The sequence below is a fragment of the Festucalex cinctus genome, chromosome 4, assembly GCF_051991245.1.
Source record: "Festucalex cinctus isolate MCC-2025b chromosome 4, RoL_Fcin_1.0, whole genome shotgun sequence".
Classification (NCBI taxonomy): domain Eukaryota; kingdom Metazoa; phylum Chordata; class Actinopteri; order Syngnathiformes; family Syngnathidae; genus Festucalex; species Festucalex cinctus.
This window is the reverse complement of record NC_135414.1, coordinates 23,038,694-23,062,040: the sequence shown is the minus strand read 5'-3', so window position 1 is coordinate 23,062,040 and position 23,347 is coordinate 23,038,694. Positions and strand designations below refer to the sequence as shown.

At 39.7% G+C, this 23,347-nt stretch overlaps 1 protein-coding gene across 1 annotated transcript in view; it reads left to right on the top strand.

Annotated features, from left to right (window-relative positions):
* Positions 1 to 15,480, top strand: part of hcn4 (hyperpolarization activated cyclic nucleotide-gated potassium channel 4) — a 91,269-nt gene extending 75,789 nt beyond the window's left edge. The window contains exons 7-8 of the mRNA XM_077519756.1: positions 1,319 to 1,483; positions 3,607 to 15,480. Coding sequence (XP_077375882.1) covers positions 1,319 to 1,483; positions 3,607 to 6,071 — 2,630 coding nt within the window. The 3' untranslated portion in view covers positions 6,072 to 15,480. The remainder of the gene's footprint in view (positions 1 to 1,318; positions 1,484 to 3,606) is intronic.
* Positions 15,481 to 23,347: the final 7,867 nt, after the last annotated feature.

The following is a 23,347-nucleotide window of genomic DNA, read 5'->3' as shown; positions in this document are numbered from 1 at the left end:
AGCCAAATGTAAACAACAGCCGGCGCTACAAATATTTTTATTGATTAAAGGAGACGTGGCCTCGTGCGCACCAGGGAGCCGTCTATGTGTGTGTGCATGTTTGCCAGCATGCGGAATATGAATGTGATAAACGGGAAATGGCTTTCCGGGAAAGGGAGAGTGGGATAGCAGGAAAAGGAGATGAACGCTAAAGAGCTATTGGTTGAAATGGACACACACACACACACACACACAAACATGCGCACAATACAATGAAGTAACCCAAAAGTTATCATCTACGGCATTTTCGTAGGTGAATTCATATCCGCATATGCATATATATAGAAGATATAGCCTCTGTTATCAGTGTAGTTAGACTGAAAAGCTTCTCATGAATAAAACATGCTCACAGCAGCACAATCATGCATGCATGCATACTCATTCTGTGCAGACACCAGCACACATTGCATACATATAACTGCACACTGTACAGGCAGATGTACAATCTCAGCACAGGAGTGCCGTACTACTGTAGTGCAAACCTATTAAATGGACCATTAGTTTCTTGAGCGCTTATGGCAGATGACGCCTGTCAGACCTCACTGTTTCAGGGGAGTTGTGGTTTTGTTGCTGGAAAAAATTTGCAGCAAAGTTCACATTTTGCTGTATGTGTATGTTAGGCAGAGTAGTTTTCGACTTGGAGATTGTAGCATAACCAGTACGAGGTCCAGAAAATGGGTTTAATAAAAAAAAATTAAAAAAAAGTCTTTCTATTTATTTTGGTCATGTACTGGGAGAGTGTAGTATCCAAGTGGTTTAGTATATCAGCCTCAGAGTTTCTGGGTTCAAATATTGGCTCAGACCTGCGGAGTTTGTGCTTGCGTGGCTTTTTTTCGGGTACACCGGCTTCCGCAGGGTGCTCATTGGCTGATGAGAACATTTGGAAATAAAACTTAACGATCAAGACTTAACATAAAACAAAAGTAAATGTAATCTAAACAACAAAAACAAATGACATAGAGAGTCATTATCACCGAAATACTTTACACGAGTGTAATCAATGAATGGAGCGGTCATTTCCAAAAGCCTCTCAAATATCTGAGCTCTTTCAATTCTCACCTTTTTCCCTCTCTTTATATTTTTGTAATACACTATAGTAGCCATGGTAATTCGCTTCTTCCTTGATAATTACGTCATGCTGTTTTTGGTTCAATACAAATCAATAACGTCCGGGAGTGTCAGTTGGTGTTGCTCAAGCCTTAGCATGTTAGCCCCTAATGATGACATACCAATGACTTCACAAATGTCTCGATTTCTTTTCTTTTTTCTTTCATTCCAGAGATTTGTTTGCTGACACGCGGCAGACGTACAGCCAGCGTTCGAGCCGACACGTACTGTCGTCTCTATTCGCTGTCGGTGGATAACTTCAACGAGGTCCTGGAGGAGTATCCCATGATGCGACGGGCCTTTGAGACAGTTGCTCTGGACAGGCTGGACAGGATTGGTAAGAATCTATCTCATTTAGTGTTATTTTTCATTGTGTTGTTTCTTTTTCTTTTTTTTTTGAAAGGTACCATGCACAACGATGAACACTGGTACAAAATCTGCATAAATGCGCCAGAGTTAGCGTACAGCTCATTTAAATCTGTACATCTACATCTCTCTTACTCAACGTTTCCACCAACCTAACCCACAGTACGGTATCAAATCCGCAAATCCTGATTGGGCCTGCATGTTTTATGATTGCAGATTTTGAAATCCTGATTGAATTCACTTTCTAGCAATATCTGCTTTGTGTAGATTAACCCAATAGTTCCTGAGATATAAGGGTTTAAACGATGCCACTTTTCCCCCCTAAAGTATTACAATTCAGCGGGCCATAGCACCCAAATCCCTGCTCTGGTTGACCTCAAATTTGAGATTTAGTGTTGTACCGTCAGTATCAAAAAGTACACCAAGTTTCATTAAAATCCAAATCTGCTTGATCAAACCTTAATTAAGCTTTGGTTTAAAAAAAAAAAAAAAAAGGCTGGGGAAAAAAAAAAAAAAAATTATCAAACGTACGTACATTATGTTCTGGCTTGTTAAAAAAAAAAAAAAAAAAAAAATCAGTTTTACTTTAACCTAAAAATAAAACAGTTCAAATTTCATTTTGATTTTTTATTTAATGTTCTGTTAAAGCTGACCTGCGAGAGAAGCTTTTGCCACAATCTGAGCAAGAAAAAGGTTTCTCGCCAGTGTGGCTTCTTGTATGTCTTGTTAAATGTTCCTTCTGAAAGAAACTTTTGCCACAGTCTGAGCAAGAAAAGGGTTTCTCGCCTGTGTGGATTCTTGTATGGACTGTTAAATGTGACTCCAAGCCGGTAAAAAACTTTGGTCAAAGCTGTTGAATAGATACACATTGCAAATTCCCCATTTGATCCCCAATGCAGACAATTGATATTCTCAGCATATCCATCAGTCTACTCAAAGCCCTCTGCAAATAAAATATTCACAATGAGAGGCACGTCCGTATCATCACTCAGCCATCGCTCGCCTGCTCTGTTTTATCCTCAGCTATGTTTAGCAAGGAGAGAGACATTCCTTTTGGGGGAGACTCTTTGTAGCAAATGGCTGCTATGAAAATATACGGTGGGCTGATAGTGATCTTAGAGATTGTCTCCTGCGTGCGGCCCTTCCTCCTCCCTGTACATCCCTCTCTCCCTTAATAAAGTCACCGGTGTACTGTATAGCGCTGACGCACAAATTAATGACTTCGTTGATGGACTTGCAAAATCTGATTAGAGGTTTTGCGAGCGATTAGCAAGCAGGTGGATGGAGGGTCGTCCTCGGAGGAAGCACCTCAGCCGCATATAGCCACCAGTTATAACAGACGGATTGATCTGCGTCTAATTGCATTTGGAATATCTCGGGGTCGCTCAGGCTGGAATTGAGAATGGCAGGCCCGCGAATTGACCCTGTCAACGCTCAACTATGGCTAATGGACTTAGAGGTCAGAGTCTTGTGCAGTTTCTGAGGGAGGTGGCGTCAACTTGTCTATTTGACCTTCGTTACCCTTGACAGAGCTGACTTCAAGCCAATATTTATTCTAAAGCAAGAAAAACCTCAGAATAACTGCTATAAAGGGGCTATAAAAAAAGATTGAACCTAATCATCACAGACTGACAAATCAGACAGACAAATCATAGAATATGCATGGACTCGCATAAGGGTTTGTTTGTATTTTGTCCCTACGTTACTACGAATCACACTGTCTGAACTACTGAGAAATAGTCCACCTACACCTTGAGGCTGTCATGCTTTCGGAGCTCCTGTCTCTGGGTGGTTGTCTCCCACCTGTCTTTTGTTGTTTTTTTGTCTTTGTCTCTCTCTTTTTGTCATCTCCATTGCATTTTGCAATCTCATTGTCATCTTTTTCCTGAGCATTTTGCTGCGATTCTTCTGTGCAAGTCGCTCTTTTTGTGGTAGATTCAACAGGCAAGGGATGCTGTTAAATAAGGTTGTCGCCCGAGTACACCGAAAATGTCAGCTGAGCACTATCAACTGACAAGATATGCTCATTCTTGTTTTTTTCCCCCTCCCTTTCTTTCCCCTTGTCACTGTCTGTTTCTCTGCATGCTCTCACAGGCAAGAAAAACTCCATCCTGCAGCATAAGGTTCAGCATGACCTCAGCTCGGGCGTCCTCAACTATCATGAGAACGAAATCATCCAACAAATTGTGCAGCACGACAGGGACATGGCCCACTGTGCCCACCTTCTGCAGAACGCCCCTCCCCAGACGCCACCTTCACCAACGCCTGTTATCTGGGCGCCACTAATTCAGGCGCCCCTCCAGGCGGCCGCCGCCACCACCTCGGTTGCCATCGCTCTCACACACCATCCCCACCTCCCGACGACTCTCTTCAGGCCTCCGGTTTCCATGCTGGGGTCCCTGAAGGATCCCCCCAGTCGACAGAAGAAGTTTCACACATTTGGTCCCTCATCACCAGCTCCTGGGTCTGCTGGAGATTCTCCCGCCAGCACACCTACAAAACGACGTGCCGGCGTAGACATGTCCTTACTGGCCTCTTTTCAGGCTCAGCATGTAGCATCAAGTTCAGGGGCAACTGGTTCTAGCCAACAGGCTTCAGGTAGTGGAGGCCACTGTGGATTGAATGAGATAAAATCAGGGTTTAACATGAGCGGGTCCTCGGCAGTTCCTCGCAGACCGTATTCGTCGTCTGGTTCGCCCTCATCGAGTTTGGCACAGCTGCACTCTCAACCGCAGCATCAGCAGCCTTTTCGCTCCACCACCCCACCTTTGTCCAGTTTCTTCAACCAAACATCAACAGGTGGAAGCACAGGATCGGGAATAAGCGGTAGTGCCGTCGGCGCCTGTGGCGGTGCAACAGACTGGCCTCTGAGTGGAGCGGTAGGTGGGTCTTTGGAAGGGGTGAGTGGAAGGGATGGCGGATGGCCCAGCGAGGACTTTACAGCTGCAGCGACGGAAGCTGCATCACTGAAACTCTTTAGGTTGGGGGCAGCTCCCAGTGGATCAGTGGGGGGCATCTCAGGGGAATCATTGGGAGGAGTTTCTGAAGGATCAATGGGTGCTGCTTGTGGCAAATCAGCAGTAGGGGTCTCAGGCAGTGTTACCTGTGCGTCAGTAGCAGATTCAGCCAGGAGATCTTTGGCAGGGGTCTCGCTTGCCTCAACAGGAAGGGCTTCTGGAGAATTACTCTTAGGGATGACCACTGGTGGTTCATTGGAAGGGACCTCTTTGGAAACAATGGTATCAACTACCGCTGCAGGATCATTCGGGAGGGCTTCAGTTGGGACAGTGGGAGAGACCTCTGGAGATTTACTGGTCTCGACCACTGCCGCCGGATCATTAGGGAGGACTTCCCATGGGTCAGTAGGTGGGAACACTGAAAAATTACTTGTAACAGTGACCACTAGTGGATCACCTGGGCGGCCCTCTGTTGGATCAAAGGTTTCTGGAGGATCCACTGGAGGAGTAGCCGTAGGTCACCTTGTCGGAGTTTCGAGTGATTGTCTGATATCAAATCCTGGAGGAGGATCTCTGGGAAGGGCTTCCAGTGTAGCTGCAGGTAGCTACATAGGTGTAGGTTCAAGTGGGCCAGTGGGAGGGGGGATTGTAGCACATAAAAGCAGGTCAACAGAGTGCACAGTTGGGGGGGATGCATTGAGTGGCTCTTCAGGAGGTGCCTCTGTTGGCACCACAGAGGGACTTGTTTCTTCTACCCGCTGTCAGAGCCCAATATCGACTGGCTCTTCCAGCCCCATGCCAGGACAGCTTCTCTACTGTCAACCACCCCACAAACCTCCTCAAGTGACCCCCTTGCAACAATTTGCTGGAGGAGGTAGGACTACAAGTGGCTTGAACCTCCTCCACTCGCCTCCACCGAGCTCCCCATCTTCAAGCAAAGGGCAGAACGGCCAACAGCCCACTGAGGGTTCACCGTCATCACTTGGACATTTTAGCCTGGCAGGTCTCCAGTCTGGATTTCTTCCACATCAGTTGTCTTTGGAGAGGTCTGCATTGGCTTCCCTGGCCCAGTACGGTTCAGCCAACGCCTCACCATGCCTTACTCCGGTGGCACCAAGCCCAACTATTCAAAGCCCTGTGACAAGCAGGACTTTCCATTTCAGCGACCTATCCAGTGCCACAGGATCCCACAGTTCTTTGCTCATGCCTCAGTCCTCACTTCCTTCGTATCCTTCGGTCCAAACACACATCGCAGGAAGAGATCCGCAGCACGGTCGTTTTTCTGAGGATCTAAAGCTGCTATCTAGCTCGCACCCATCTCTTCCCCAGGAAGTAGCCCAGGCCTTAGGTCACCAAACTGCTTGCTCCTCTGTGGAAACAGGTTATTACCCCTCACCCTTCTCCTCACCAACTCTAAAATCCAAACCCCGTAGCTCAGTTCCCGGTCATATGACTCCTCCAATCCAGCTTTCTCCGGGCCACCCCCATCAGACTCACTCCCCCGGAGCCTCGCCATCTCCATCGCTCCGGAGGGGTTCCTCTACCTACTCATCAGATCTAGAAACTCAAGCTGTCCGCTCAAAGCTTCCTTCCAATTTGTGAGGATTGATCACACCCTCCCGTGCTCCCCCAAACTAAAATACGCACAAACTTTTTCCACGTTTGGGGTTGGTTTTGTTTTCTTTTCAGACGTCACTGTGTTCCGCCTTTGATTTGACCTTCAATTTGCTGTGATTTAATAGACACTTTACCAGGTAACACTGTTTTATGCTTTGTCCTATTAGTTATACGTCATGTATATAGATAGAGGTATATTTAAGTGATACGTTCATCAAGGAGGGTGTGAAAATGATCTCTATTTAAAGGACCGTCATTTCTTAATGGGAGAGGGCAGTTCAATACACAAATACTCATTTTGTCTGCAGGCACCTATGCACTAATACCTGCATCCAAGGCTTTTTGTGTGTCTCAACAAAAGTGATCTACATTTTTGCTAAAATGATATGTCATACGGGATCGCATATTGTTGATTCTTAAATGTATAGACTGTGCTTATTTATCATGTGTATGTGTGTATACCTTTTGAAATCTTATAATGAAAAGATTTTAGGAAACCAAAAAAGACTTCTAGTACACTATATCCATCCTTCAACCCCTTATTTTATATCACTTTATTGTAATAATAATAATAATGATGATGATGTTTTTGAAAGCAGGATGTAAGAGGGGCGCAAGTGAGCTAGCCTCCATTTCAATGTGGAGATAAGTGCAGCATGTGTGTCCCAACAAACTCACTTTGTCTTCCAAAATCATGTCGCTAAACGCGAGTCCGACGCCCATGTCGTTTCGTTCTTCCTGAATGTGTGCAACTATTTGTGTTGCACAAGTGTGCGACCCAGCAGAACAGTCAGATGCAAGGCAAGACATTGCCTTTTTTATTTCCATTTGTTTTCCACGTTAAAAAAAAGTTGGACTTTCATTAACCACAGTAACCACAGGAACCAGACTCCTTTGTAGGAAGTCCATCTGCCTTTAATTCAACTTTAGTGACTAAACTGCGTATTAAATCAAATTATCATCGCTGAGAATCCGCATTATTTCTTCTTCTCTGGCTGCTATCGGGTCAACATGGGCACGTCTCTTTAAGATGTTGAATGTATGTACATTTGTCACAGGAAAACAAAAAAAACGTAAGTACTGTAGAAACAAACAAGACTGTTCTGTCACTTAAAAATGGCAATCGGGTTCAATATATTGGACATGTTTTCATCAGCAGTCATTTATGTTGTTAAAGTGGCCTTTGGCAGGACTTATTTAGCATTATTGCATGCCTAGATTGACCTGGATAAAACACTTGGTAAGTTCAAGTAGCATCTTCCCCAATTATATAATGCAATATTTCAAATGTAGCAGAAAACAGGTGTATAATAATGTTAGTACTGTTGAGACCATTTGGGTGCAGGGAAGCATACATCAGTTCGAACGTCGTTTGTCTCCATGCATTTGTAATTATTACACTATTTTAATGAGATGGGAGAATCTCTGTGAATGTTCTGAATTCATGTCATTTCACGCCAGGGAAACTGAGAAGCTACCCAGAGGAATTGGACAAAAGAGCGGAAGTAGCTCAACTTCCCATAGCTTAAAATTTAACAGCAAAGTAGCTGAGACTGAGAGTCTTTGATGGTCGCATTCCACATTGTTGCTTCAAGACATAATTAATCACCAACCAATTCTTCTCAGTCGATGAAATTCTTTACCATCAACCAGTTGTTATTGCCCTTTCGTAGAATACAGACATCATTTTTAATATCCTAATTTTTATGATGTGTAAAGTACTCAAGAAGACCATCACAGGTTTGAACAGGTTTAATGAGCAGAGGAAAAATCAGTCTTAACTCGCCCCACACAGTAGGGCAGTGGTGTCCAAACTACGGCCCGGGGGCCATCTGCGGCCCGCCGTCCATTTTTCAGTGGCCCGCGGCATATGCTAAAAATGGCATTTGACTCAGTGAAAATATTTATAATACATTTAATTTTAATACAAGTGCTATTAAAAGTTATTATAGTTAACAAAAACTAATGAAATAACAAACTTTAATTCAAAAAACAATTTCCTTAACGAAATAAAATACAAACAAAAATGCTTTTTAAAAAACGAAAACTAACTCAAATTACATTTTATGTTTACAAAACTAACAATCTATAATTACAGCAAAAATGTCTTTTTCGTTTTAGTCTTTGGTAATTAATTTAAATGCATGAGACTTTGCGGATGACTTTAAATGTAATTTTTAGTAGATTTATTTTGATCTAATAGAATAATGACATTTGAAAGTATGTCACATAGAAGTGACATCATCTAGTAGCAACCAATAGAAAAGCACCTTCAGATGACGTCGCTCCCATGGTGTTTTTTAAGTATTGAGCACAAGTAATACATATTAAAAAACAAACAAACAAACAAAAAACTAAAACTAATACTAAAACTAAGCATTTATTAAAGAACTAAAACTAATAAAAACTAACAGAACCACCCTGAAAACTAAGTAAACTAACTGAATTTAAAAATCAAAGCAAAACAAAAACTAAAATAAATAATTCCAAAACCCTAAAATTCCATAATAACCCTACTGCCATATTACAAATAAATTGGTTTATGTACTGTAGTATTTTTCTGTATGTGGCCCTCAAATGAAAAAGTTTGGACACCCCTGTCGTAGGGTAATCCTTCAGGATAGTCTTCGAGAGACTTACGAAGATCGGGCCTTTGCTGAATTTGCAAGGGATAGGAAATGTTCAAATTTGGCTTGATTGCCATTTTAGCCAAAAATGAGCAGGTGGACAGACAAGGAGAGGGATGGATGTGCTTCAACTAGTTGGTCTCATCACCGATACGCACAGGTCCAGCAGGTTCCTCTCCCACAGCTGAGTCCCCATCAACTCAGTCACAGCAGACTAATTTAACAAGACATGTTTGTAATCCCTTGACCCTCACTAGCTAACATGGAGTCTCACACACACACAAACACGCACACACGGGCACTCTGTGACCATCTCCCCTCATTAACGTTTCCCCACAAGTGCCTGTAATGAGGTGCAGCAAACACGCAGGACGTGACACTGCTGTATACGTATTTACACGCATGCAAATCAAATAGCAACGAGGATGCTTCTTAATAGCCCGAAGATTTGATTTCCGATCCGCAAGGTGTCATTTCACATGCGGGACTTTGATTACCGATGTAAATACAGTCACATCAAAACGAGTAACTAGGCTTGTAAATGTGTGCCAAAAATATAATTCAGTACGTATTTTGATATTAATGTAGACATTGGTAAGGGAGGAAAATGCAAAACATAAAACTAATTACACTAGGGAACTATTTGAAAAAAAATAAATAAATTGCTGCTTCGCGAATTGTAGTCAGTGCACGTCAAGTTTTTTCTCACCAACTTACCCTCCAGATGCAAATTTCCACTGATTAGCTGTAGTAAGAAGAGCTGATTACGATTTGACTCATTTACAGCTACATGGCAACTTGTTTGAGAAAACCTGAGATCAATTTTGGATTCCTCAATCAAAAATGTGTTAGAAACAGCTGTCAGACCTAACTCAACAAAAATTGTGTTCCTCTTTTTTTCTTTTTTTGTGGAAAGTGCTAAATTGATAGTTTACTTTCATTTCAAGAATTGAACGATCCAGACTGATAAGTATTGGATTTTCCAGTGCTAAAAAATGCAATATAAGTACCGATATAGGCAGTAACACTTTCTTATGAGACCTAATTTTGAAAGGATTTGACTTGATGTCATGTTTCATCACAGCATCTTGCACTGAAAAGTCAGATATGTGAATTTTGAAGACCACTTCGTTAATGAGGATAATCATTATCGAAAATGGAGCGATGAAAATAACAGCGAGAATATTTTCTTTTTCGGAAAGTGCAACATTGTTTGATCTTTGGGGTGTTCAATTCTTGAGGTATTGCACAGATTGTATGCTATTTATTACGCAGTATTCGACCTCCATTTTTAGTTTGGATTTGGGAAGTTTTGATTCTTGTGCGAGCCGGTGGGAACGCAGACGAAAAAATTATAACACCCAATAACAATCCAAACTTACATAAAGCCAAAACTCTCACCATGGTTTTCCACACATTTAGAGCTGTATTCTTACAAATGTCGCTTGGATTACAACTTGTAAAGCCTGTTCGATATTCTATTAAAAAGTTCGACCAACGCTTGCACATCACTACATTCAGAAGCTTTTTAAAGTCTGATTGCACCAAGTTGGTTTATTCTTACGGATTTACATCATACATCGCTTACCTTTCCTCTTCTTGTGGCTCGAGAACCCAAACTGAAAAAGAAAAAAAAAGAAAAATTCTCCCGGCCTGTGCTAGTGTGACTCATAACTGTGGAAAGTCGTGCCGTGAGTCTACTTTTACCACCATCCAGAGGACCAAAGGTTGCAGAGACCGAGCCCTGGGGGGGTGGTAGGACGGAGGATGGAGTGAACGCTAAAAATAGTTTCAACTTTGGCTGAATCGATTACGATTGCCGCAAGAGGAGTCGGGGGGAGAATTACCTCCCCTCCCTCCACACAGCGCGACCTTAGAAAGGTTTGAAGGTGTTGATGTGGAAGCACTGAGGGAAGACAAAAGAGGCCGGCGTACCGCTGGGCACTCACGCTGATCGGAGACTCGTCACTGGAGGACATCCTGTAATTGCGCTGGTGCGCAAGCATGCAAGGGAATGCGAGCTAGTAGATAGTGTTGACTTTTTTTTTTTTTTTAAGGAGGGTAGCGCCAGAAGGCACCAGTCTGATCTTTTAGAGAGATCAACACAAGCATGGGATTGATTCGTTCCAGTCTTCTCCGATGTAACTTCTTACGAGAGATGACACCGTCTTTGTAAAATCTCGCTTAAAAGCATGGAATTTGTTGATGAAGATAAGATTTATTTATTTTTTAAATCGATGACCGTGTGGCTTTGCATTTATGTAATGAAAATAAAAAACAAGTGGGTTTGGGCGGGGTTTCACAATAATAATCCTACGGGTCAAAAACATTTCTCAACTGCGTAATCCGTCTTTCCGAGTAAAAACCATGAAAGTAACCAAAACTGGAGTAACAAGATTTTCACCTGACAGCAATGTTTCCACTCGAAGGATGGGGATTTTCTATTTCCATCCTCCAAGACTATTTGCGTAACGTACTAGTATGGCTACCGGGAATTACACGGGAAGGCTTTTGAGAGGAGCGAATGAAAGAAAAACAACAACGAGGCTGACTCACTTTCTCAAGCAGCAAACAGTTTTCATGATGTCTCCCTGTCACCCGTCAGAGGAACGCGGCAGTTTGAGGGCAGCGCGGGAACAAAACGAGGCCAGTGGAAGGATCACAAAAGCTGACAGTGTTGTGACCAAACGCTTGCAGCCATCTTGTTTGGAAGTCTGGCCTGTGTGGACAAGAGCGTTCATTGCTCTCTTTTGGTGGGCAAAGTTGTGTGCTGAGGAATTGGTTGGTTTTTAACAGACCATGCCAGGTCATTCAGATACAGAAGCAATTACTTAATAATATAAATCAGGGGTGTCAAACTCGTGACGTTTACAGTTTGCCTTGGAGTGCCATCTTCATATTTGTACATACAATACACAACAAATTGATGGAAAAACTAGTTTTGAAATCACAAGTCAAGAATAACCGTTCTGGCCCCCCAGGCCTACAGTTTGACATATAGAAATAGTTTGACATATAGAAATAGTTTTAACGTCAATTTAAAATTGAAGAAATTAATTGTAATGCAACTGATCAAGATTCTTAAATAGTGATGAATATTAGGACTAGCTTGGCTATGTTTACACTGTGATAACAATAGATCCGGATCCTATAACACTGTCGCAAATCCTGTTCTGCAAATCCTCCTGTGAAGAGTTTGAAATGGATCTTTGACGTCTATAGCCGTCAATGGCAGTGAATGCTTCGAGACTGAATCAGTGGCTGTAATCTTTGTTCTTGTGCTCCAGTTTACCCTAATGAGCACCATAGCTATCGAAAAAGAATGGCTCAACAGTGGAAAGACATCATGCCACCGAGCCCTGCACCCAACTGCTCAGATGACTTCAATTAACTTCCTGCATGACTGTTCAATATTTTACAACCTTCGCTCCATAAAAATGTTAGAAAATGATTACAGTCCGGCCAACTTTATAGGCTTTCATTTTACCACCGACCTTGAACTATTCATACTCGAGTCTGTATACACCAAAATGGACTTTCTTTTAACAAGAATGTCATTTTCAGCCAGTTCCTCTCGGTTGTATTTTTTAAGACTGTCTGCGTGAACTTCAGGCCTAAAATTCTGTGCTTTGCTTGGATCTGACGTTAGCAGTGAGCTTATCCTTTTCCACATATAGCGGACCTTCTGTTTGCTGCACCTCCAATTTCGCCACCTAATCTTTACCTCCCACTTCCCTTTTGTGCTGCCCAGCTGGCGCGTGACTATTGGTTGATGAATCAACGATGCACCGTAATGGAATCGTTTGGTGAGATTGAGGATTAGGGTGAAATCGAACCTGCATTTTGATCCACGGGAAATGAGGCATTGCACTATATGGCAGAAGTCTTGGTATACACTTTTTAATTGATCAAGCGAGTTTAGTTTGACTAATGTGTTCCTTCCCTTTAGTCCATTTTGATCCAATTCCTCGTCTGTTCCCATCTATCCTTAAAATTGACATTTGATTCAGAAAAGATTAAATGAGATTTCTTCACAATACACAAAGAAAGGACAAACAATTACTGCAGACTTGTAAGACTAATTAAAAATCACTCCGTTTTGGGATGTCGGTCTATTATTGTGACCACTGAGGGCGGCGCTAGGGCGGTGCAATGTAGTGAAAGCCACTCAGTGTTGCAAGTTGAGTGACTTTTTCTCTACATTAGCAACTAGAAAAAACAAAAAAAAACTAGTTACTTTTTTAGACACTCTCAGACCAACACTGGCTAATTTAACCTTTCCCACCCCACTAAAGCTAATTTGATCTTCTGTCTAGTCTGGTGGCCAGGATCTGAAAATAACGGGCAGAGAAACTCGTGTGCGGGCAGTTTTATGAAAATTCACACATTTTCAAAAAAAAAAAAAAAAAAAAAAAGGCAGTTAACAAAATGTTTGCTTGGTTGAGAATTTCGGACTTGATAGATAGATTCCCAATATTTTTTGTGCAATGCTTTGTTAATTATAATTGGCAAGGTTTTTTTTTTTGTTTTTTTTTTCCATTTCAGCATTACTGAGCTCAGAATGAGACATACTATGGAATTAGGTCATTTGCATTAACAAAAGCAGCTGTCTTAAATTTTTGTCTCCAATTAAAAAAAAAAAAATGTTGACACGTGATATCTTAAATTTGGTTTATTTACACCTGCACATACCCTATCCATAAGACTTTAAACAACAGAGAAATCCCTTCGTGTTGTGTGTTCGTTCACTAGCTCATGCATTGACAGTTTTCTTTTAATGACCAGTTGGGGGAAAAAAAAAAAAAGAATATCTCACATGGGTTGTGGTGCATTTTGGTTCACAGGGATTTTTTTAAGCGCTTTGTAACCACAGGGGGGGAAAAAAATACAATAATGTTTTACAAGACTCCCAATGAGTATCATTCATCTTTGCATTCTCTTAGCATTTGAAAATCTAAAAAGAAAACTGACTCATTATTTTTGTCATTTATTTATTTTAAGTAAAAAAAATATATATATATAATAATAATTGACATTTCTTTCTTCCTTTTCTCAGAAATATGAAATCTAATAACAGGCCACGGGGCTGAGTTTGATTTTAATATTTAATTGGTCATGTTTATGTGACCTAGGAGTATGGTAAACACTATTAGTAAATATATATTTGGCAGCTTTTCACAGCATCAATATTCATAGTCATACGTATGCAGTGGTACACACTCATATTACTAATATAGACACAATCAACAAATGTAACAGCAAAACCTTATTATATCAAGAGCATCATTTAGGAGCAATCAAAAGGAAATTAAATCTAAGCAAGAAAAAAACCTGTTCGACAACCAAATGATCTATCAACCTTATTATACGTCAAAGATGCACGAGTTTGAAGTGTTTTTGTAAGCAGAAGATATGATTGAACTAGTGTCACAACTCGTTTATGAACATGCGTCTATTTGCACCGTACTGTACTTACCAAGATATACACACATCAACAACATCGCGCAATATTTGAAAAAAATTGAAATAATCTGCGAATAGTGAAAATCAACGAGTAATCGACACCCCCAAAACATTTTTAGAATGAGCAGAATCTGACATAAGATGGCGACAAAGTACTAGTTTTCTATTGGACATGGCAGAGCCGCTCTAAATAAAGATCCTCCCCTCACTTAAACATCGTACCTTGGCACTAAAATGCCACCAGATGGTACCAAAGTAATACTTATATATTATTAAATATAAAATGTATGACTGTACATGTAAATGTATTACTAATATGTGTGATGATGAATGTCCGGAGTGCTTATTACAGCCAAACTTTCTTTACTAATGTTCGTTACCGAAATGTTGCTCTTTTTTTACTCCATTTTTTCCTATTGTTGATCCGACTCTCAAATCGAAATATGAAAGAACAAATGAAACACAAAATAACAAGCCTCCACATAATTCATATTGTCCACCGGAATCAGGCCGCCGGCTCCCTCCGCTTGACACGGCCTTTTGTTTACCATCGCGTCGAATACGGCCATCCTTCTTTTGCCGCTCTAGTGAGATGGAATGACACGACGGTAATGTCGCTCTGACCGCAAAGTGTGCAACTCATATATTTGTGTGTGTGTGTGTGTGTGTGATGTCGGGCAGTTTAACCTGCATATGACCCAGTTTAAGAATAGCACGTAGCAATTGATTGAGCGAGCGCGGCCGGATCCTTCAGGGTAGTAATGATATTCCGCTGTCACGATCGTGGCTCACTCGTCAATGTGACACTGTCGCTACCGCCTGTTTGTTTCCAAACAAATATATGTGAAGACAACTGCAGATGGAAAGAATACAAAACAGAACCTCATTTTTGTGATTGAAGCCTGCTTTTCTTTCACCTAATTATGTAAAATAACCCGTGTTGAGCCGCATTCTTTCAAATGTGCTTGTACTTACCAAGTTTAGTGTTTCCATAGGACCTCCTTACTGTATATTTCTGTATTTGTTTTAGACTCTTATAACTGATGTCATCACGTGTACAGTTGTTGACATGCCCATTTTCGTTTGTCCATAACAAGCATATACTGTAAGACTTTCTACAGGGAAGGCTCAGCCTGTGTGTATATGACGCGTTCAAGGACACACGATGCTTTGAACGCTCTTGCTCACGATCAAAGGGATTATTAAAATGATTTATTTTCTGCTTTAAACACGGGATAAAGCAATAAGGGACACGTGAAGCTGGTACAGGACTGTATGTGTGAGTGTGTGTGCGTGCGTGAGTGAGTGTACGTCATGGGGAGATCCACAAATGCATTGTCGATAAGCACACATGCTGGATGAAATCATAAAGTATAGAATAAAATGAAAAATGAACGACTGCGTGGTGTATGTTTTTGTCATTCTTTCGCCATGTTCTTTATTTACATGTACATTTGTGGGACACTTTATTGGGTACCCCTGCATGGTCTTACATAATGCAGTTTTTGACAATGTAAGCTTTTATTTGGTCGACTTTCACCACAAAATAACCCATTAAGAATGATTATACTTGCAATTATTTATTCCAGATTACACACGCATGTTTGTTGAATTAATGTAATGATGATGTCAAGAAAACCATACATTTGGTGCACATCAGAGGCTTTCTAAGATGCTTTTTAAATTATTGGTATATTATTGGTAACGGCATATAGGTATATTTTACGTATACTGTCTGTTTTGAGCTGGAAATCTAAACGAGCGAACGGTAGGGGAGGAGAATGAGGTCTGGGGGCAAGAGCACAAAATCTCCCAAGGACTAATGCCAGTCAGATATCCAAAAAACTGGGTGGAATTGATAACAGCAAGGGTCATTTCAAATGTTTGAAATATTGATGAATGAAGATAAACACGGGCTGCTGCAAAAAATATTGTAATATTTTTCCATCCAGAGTACCACCTAGGGGCCATGTGTGCATGTGCCTGCATGTAGACATAATGGATGGCTGTAAAAGGCCTACTAGAACAGCTGAACTTTATTTAAAGTGAAACCGAGGCACTCTTAATGGTGGCATTTGTATGCGGATTCCAATTCAACAAAAATTTGAACGTGATTGGATCATTTTTTCACACAGTCCCAGCGTCAGTCAATGGAGGGTGTGCACACTTATGCAACCACATTATCATAGTTATTTTTAATTCACTTACACGTTACAAGTCACATTAATAGTAAGAAAATTATATATATAAAAAAAAATCTGCGATTTATGTTGATTTTATTTCATTTCCTATTTAAACGGGTGTGTAGACTTTATATATCCACTGTACATATACACACAGTGGAGCAGCTGCACACAACAAGCGGTCAAGAGCCAGGTGAGGCTGCTCAGACTGCCACTAATGTTGTCAGACTGTTAAAAAAAAAAAAAAAAAAAAGCAGGACAGTGCGTGCGTGTGCCCCTGTGAGCACTCAACCATCTGCTTCATTAGAATTCCCCTTTGAGGTAACCTTCCTATCTCCAAGAGCAACTCATTGAAAGTGAAGGGCTTTGTTTTAGACTGTCTATTGTAATTACACATTATTCGCTTCCTCTGATGCTCGCCTGCCTGCCGAGTCTTGAGACACCGGGCGACCATTTGCCCACGTGACGCACATAGTGGAAGCACACAGTTGCGGCCATGCGCTAGTCCAGGCCAAATTTCTCGCCTCTCCTGAGGCTTAAATGTTTTTCCTGATTGACTAATGTCTGTCTTAACGTAAGAATCTACCTGCTTGATAACATACATGATAAGAAGAAGAAGAAGAATAGTGGTGCCTTGAAATATGAGTAACCTGACTAAATTTTCCGAGATATGAGTCGTCATTCAGCCATTTTTGTTTTTGTTTGGCATGTCGGGAACAATTTTTCAAAAAAACAAAAAACAAAATCTTCCTTCAAGCTCTTTAATGTGACACCCAGTTGAAGTTTACTCTGAAACTAAACCATACAACCTTGTTCTCTGCTAGCTTAATGCTAACATACAATGCAAATTAGCATATAGGCTAATCAATAGCTGCGGTCCGACAGTGTATATACCTTTTTAAACATTGGGTTTTTAAACACAATCAACACACGTAGAAAGACAATATAATAATACTCACAACCATATTTTATTTATCTACTGTGAATAATGACTTAATGCAGTTTATTGAATCACTTAGTGCCAGCTAAGGCTTTTTGAAAGCGCTATATGAATAAAGATGACTTGACTTACAGTGGTTGTGAAAGTCTTCTTCGATTGTGTCTTTATGGATGTATTATAGCACCACCTGGTGGCCAAAATGGATTCACTATGAATTAATTAATCATGATGTACAAATACGTCTTTACTTTCTATTTTAATTATTACTAATGCTAACTTCAAATTAATGTTATTATGTTTTGTCAAGTAAATTTTATAGGGTGCTCTTTTATGTATTTTTAAAAAAATGAGAAAAATGTTATTTTTAGTGGGGAGGCTGGAATGGATTTAGTTTGACCGTACATCTCTGATGGTGAAAAAAAAAAACAAACAAAAAAAACAAAAAAAAACGGGATATCCTCAAGGAGCTGAAACAAAATGGGGCCTTGCACTTACTGCATGACATGTTCGCCACGAGGTGTCCATCAGGCTCTAATGCCCTCTTCTGCAGCGTGGGGGATAATCTGCTCTCGTTCTCCTTGGGTCAAACTCAACAGTAATTAATCCTCACATTACCCTGCAGGCTTCGGGGTTAAAGCGCTGTAAACGCTTGTGCACAATTTTTTATTTTCTGCTCCTGGTAGCCCATTTCAATTTTAGTCACTCACTGAGCATATACAGCCACTTCAACAATATTGTACTTGTATTTAATTGCTTTAAATGAGAGATTTGGGTGTATTTATTAGTGCTAGAACAGGAACTAACTGTAAGAACACAATAATATGCTTTTGGGTGGTTCTATTTTTACAACTTGCCTTCATTCCGTGACCTGTTTTGTTTGTTTTCTTTGCTTTTCTTTCTGTCTTCATGCCCGTGGCAAGCGAGCGTCATGTTTTTTTTTGGCAGCGCTCGATGCAGAGCACTCAGCGACCGACACACAGTAACTACAGCATATCCGTATTAGTGCTACTTTTTTTTTCCCCACCATAAAATCCTGTCGTCAAAGCCTTTTGACATCTGCCAGTTTATTCGCAAATATTGTCCAAATGCCAACACTGCAATACCGCAGCCTCTGATGCACATGGGGTAAAGTTTTCATATTTGTGTGTGTGCGTGCTAAGTATTTATGTAATCCTGACGGCATCGATAAACATAATTTAAATTTATGTCTGTCCATTGGCACACATGCTAAGTTTGATCATGTGTATGGGACAGACATTTATTTATGTTGTTGACATTATTTGTATGTTAATTCATTCACTGCCAGCAAATGTCACTGAAGCCCCTTCGTTCCCGGCTGCTTTACTGGATTTTGACTGCTTTTGCAAGGCCCACAGAATATCTGTTCTATTGCTACAAAAACATGAAACATACCAAAAGAAAGATTAATGTCTCTTCTTCTTTCATCAGGGGGAAAAAAAAGTATATTTCTAACTGTTTCCGTTTTGCAAAAATTAGCAAATAACTAACATTTCTTCAACCATTTTTTTTCTTCTTCTTTTTCTTTTTTGCAGTTGAGAGGTTGGATCAAAGTCATATGTATGTCACTAACATTAAAAAAAAAAAAAGTTAAAAAAAAAAGTAAAAAAAACAAAAACAAACGTATAAATACGTCTTTGGGACACTTAAAACATTTAAAATAGAACATATTTATACGTTTTTGGGAACAAATGAGTTAATGGACAAACAGATGTTCAAATGAGGTTCAAATGGACTGAAGACATTGTAACACACAATGCAAACAACAGTGCTTTGTTTTAGTTGCGTTTTTATTAGTTTTAGTATTAGTTTTTATTATTTATAATTATTTATATATTTAATTGTTTACTTATTTAATTATTTTTATTTTGTGTATTTTTATGTGGAAGATAAAAAAAACGTTAAGTATTTTGTCATAAAAACGCAACAAATATTTTATCTTAAAAACAATAATCTACAAATAAAATATAACATCATTCTGTTTCTAAAGTTAGATGCATCTTGCTTTCCATCTCCTTTTTGCCAAGTTGCCAGTTTCCAAAATAGATTTGTTGCAAGAATTCCTGTTGAGAAGTATAAAACCTATTTGAAATGTTTACTTTTTTTGTTGTTGTTTAATATTTGTGTTTTTCATAAATGAAGTAAAGTGCAACACTTGGATTGACATCATCTGGTGGCACTTTTTAAAAAATTTTTTTTAATTAGCTGCCACTAGATGATGTCGCTTCTAGGCGACACAGTAAACAACTGTGCTGTAAAACCAAAATAAATGAATTTAAAATCACCCTGAAGGTTCATGTATTAAATTAATTGATAAAGATGAAAACAAAGTGCATTTTCGCCATCATTTCAGTTAGTTTTCTCTCTCTTTTTTTTTTTGTTAACCAAAATGTTTTTCACTTTTTGTTTAATCGTTAGTTTTTGTTACCTGAGATAGCCTTGGTGCATCGTCCACATTATGACCACATGATGATGCACTGTAAGCAGGCCAAAGCATCGCTGAAACATGGACCCCAGCGTGGACGAGGAAAATGCACAATTATAAACACGCAGGCGTGCCGATGAGACCCTGCCATCCCCTCGACGCACATAAACCAGAATTTGTTTGTGTGAGTGTGTGTGCCTCCTGGGATTCAGTTGATGAAAGCATGGATAAGATCAGAAAGATGACCACAGGTTTCCAACCTGATGTCCCCTTTCTTGCGCCTGTTCTGCCAAATCCCTCCCAAGCCCCCCAAAAAGCTCCGGTCCTCGCCGCCATGCCTCCCCTGCTCAGAGATGTGCCATATGTGCCCTACTTACAGGTAAAGTGCTGACAATGTAACCAAACTATTCATGGGTGAGTAGTGGGCAAAGGCTTTTTAAGGTGAGTTTTAAAGTTTAGTGTTGATGACCAATGTAATTTTAGCATAAAAGATGATATCATGAGTATCTACAAAGTAATTAATCATTCCAGAGTTTTCCATTTAGAGCATATTGACAATAATGATTACATAATTGGGTCTTCATTGACCTTAAAAGACCTTTGATACGATTGATCGCAATATTCTCCTGACTACCAGCAATTCAAATTTGTCCTCTGTAGTGGACCTTTTTAAACCTGAATATCTCCCACCCAGTGCATACGATTGAATTAACTCATTTTGTGCTCTATAGAAGACATTCAGAGCTTTCCAGTGATACCAAATGTGTAGGGGTGGGACTTTGCTACCTTTGATGGCATCATAAAAGAAAATGGCTTCCTCGGTGCAAGCACTTTTTAAGGAAGAGGAAAAGTAAGTGTATATTATAACACTTTTTATTGAACAAATTTAGGCTTTAAATGTTGTTAGCATGTTTTCTATAAGACTCTTAAAACAAAATATTGTTTGAATTATTTTAACTGTATTTGAGCCTAGCATGTTAAAAATGTCCTCTGTAGTGGACACATCATAGTTTAAAAATAAAAACTTTTTTTTTTCTTTTAAAAATCTCTTGCAGTATTCCAGTTACTTCACAAGATTGGGTAATATCAAAATAAACATGATTGGAGAATATTTTTTCCTTGGTAGTCAGGAGGATATACTGATGAGAAAAATGGAAAGATATGGAATTAAATGAAAAGTGTTGTTGTGGTGAAGTGACTATCTTGCAAATAGAAAACAATATGTGCAGTTAAATGAAGTCAAGTCTGAATTAATGAAAGTAATATGTGGAGTTTCCCATCCCAGGGATCAATTCTTGCATTTATTTTGTATATGTTATCAACATCACTCGATATGTACTTTTTGTTGATGAGGCCTGCTTTGCTCTGCGAAAGATTTAACAGAGCTTTTGAACACAGTAGAAGTAGAAATTCAAACCTTGAAAAGATGGTTTGAGCCTAATAAGCTATCCTGAAATATAAATAAAAGATTTACATATCATCAGACCAAAAATCTAGATCAAGTTTTGATCAATAATCTGGTTAGAATAGAAAATATTTTTTTTCTTAGGTTTTATTATTGATCGTAAGTTGTGCAGGAAGCCACAAGTAAGTTATATTAAGACAAAATTATCCAAAGCTATATTGGAATATTACATCAAGTAAAAGCTATCTTAAAGCAAAATGTAGCCATGTTCAATTGTTTCCTTGTCCCATACATGAGTTATTGTGTGGAGATCTGGGGATGTACGTACAAATCGATAACATGTGAGGTCTTATTTGACAGACATATTCCGCATAGTCTCTTTGCAAAACACAAACATGACGGGTAAAGAAGAAGATCTTGCTTCCTTCTGGTGCTGGCGTCCATCAATCTACGCCATCACTCACATGGTAAACTATGTAGAGCAGAAGCCCCCCTGCTACTGTCACCCTCCCTTCTCCCCTCCCTATTTATCATATTAGTCTGCGCCCTTGAGCATTTTTCAGCCACGTGCATCCTTTGAACTGCACAGACTCAAAACAGGCTGACCAATGTGACCGTGGCTCATTAATTATGTGGGTTTAGCATGTGACAATAAATGGTTATAAATGACTTACAGGCTGTGCTATGGAGGGTCATGATTGGCTATGAAGGACAATGTGGTTGTAAGTAGAGTTAGGGGAAAAACAAACCAGAAAAAAAATGGTGGACATGTTTATCATGACATAACACAAAAAAAAAAAAAAAAAAAAAAAAAAAAAAAAAAAAACTCAAGGACCCTTGCCTGAAATTGAATAAGTTTGCCAATTGATTTATTTTTTACATTGGTGGAAAAACCTCGAGCGTCCACTCCATGTGACATCCGGCAGATTCGCCATACAAGCCCGGGAAAGCTCTAAATGAAACCAGTATATGTCCAAGCAAGTCTCCTTCTGCTTAATTAAGATAACAACCGAGTGTCCCGACGGACTCAAATGGCCGCCTCAGTGTGCAGAATGACTCTCGCAAGGAGGAACTTGGAGTGGAGGAGCAATTTTGTCAGGCAGCCAATGTCATGCTGGTTCTGCTGACCTCCACGCTTCGTCTCACCTGCAAATGAACGTCATGGCAACAGGTGGGGAGGCAGTGGAGATGGATTTTTTTTTTTTTTTTTTTTTAATTGGATAGTGGGGTGTAATTCAGTCCTATCATGCAGTAATATGATGTTATGTACCTTAATCCCTCATTATGATAATTTTTGGAGTTCATATATTTGCAGATTTTTAAACTCATGGATAATAAAAAATATATATCATAATATTACAGATAGAATTTGGGTCAAACAGCTTTAATGGTGGATTAACCATTACAGAAACTTTTCAGGATGGGGATATGTAATATAGAATGAAATGAGTAAATTTCAGTCTTTACGCAATACAAGGAAGGAAGGCAAATACTAATTTCCAGGATGGGATGATTCACATTTATTAATGGTAGCGGAGCCTTTTGATCTTCTTCCATAGGGATTTTTTTTTTTAAGCAGGGTTGATACTGCGTGTAATTGTCTGTGTGTGAACATGTGTGTAAGCACATAGCTCACAGTGGTGGATTCAATTGACAGTTACAGTGCGGCAGCCCAACTCCCCTCAAGCAACAACAGAGGTTGTGTGAAAATATCCGTGTGCGCGTTTGTGTCAATCTGCATATTTTTCACATTCAGTGAAAAGTGATGTAAAACATCGGATAAATAACAGACATGCGCCAGGGGGTCCTGTATGCGTGTGCGTGTGTTTCCTGGATGAAGATTTTTATTTTTTATTTTTAATATCTAAATTTTAAATAATTATTTTATCACAATGTTATCTATTTGCTGTTTTATGTCCATGTCTAAGCCCTAATATAAAAGTATTGCTTTGTTGCAATCTTGGTGCCAATGAACTATGTTGAAGTTCGAGGAGGATCTCCATTTAGACAGGCCATGGTCTTTTTGTAAAAAAAAAAAAAAAAGGGCATTTTCAGTTTTCATTTGCAGTTTCTATTTAATTAATTGCTCATATTGTACGTTCTGTTGCATTAAATTTTATTTCCTGTTTTATGAAAGGGTATCATATCTCATGGTATCACACCAGTGTTAATCTTGTACATACTGCTGAGACGTGCCAAA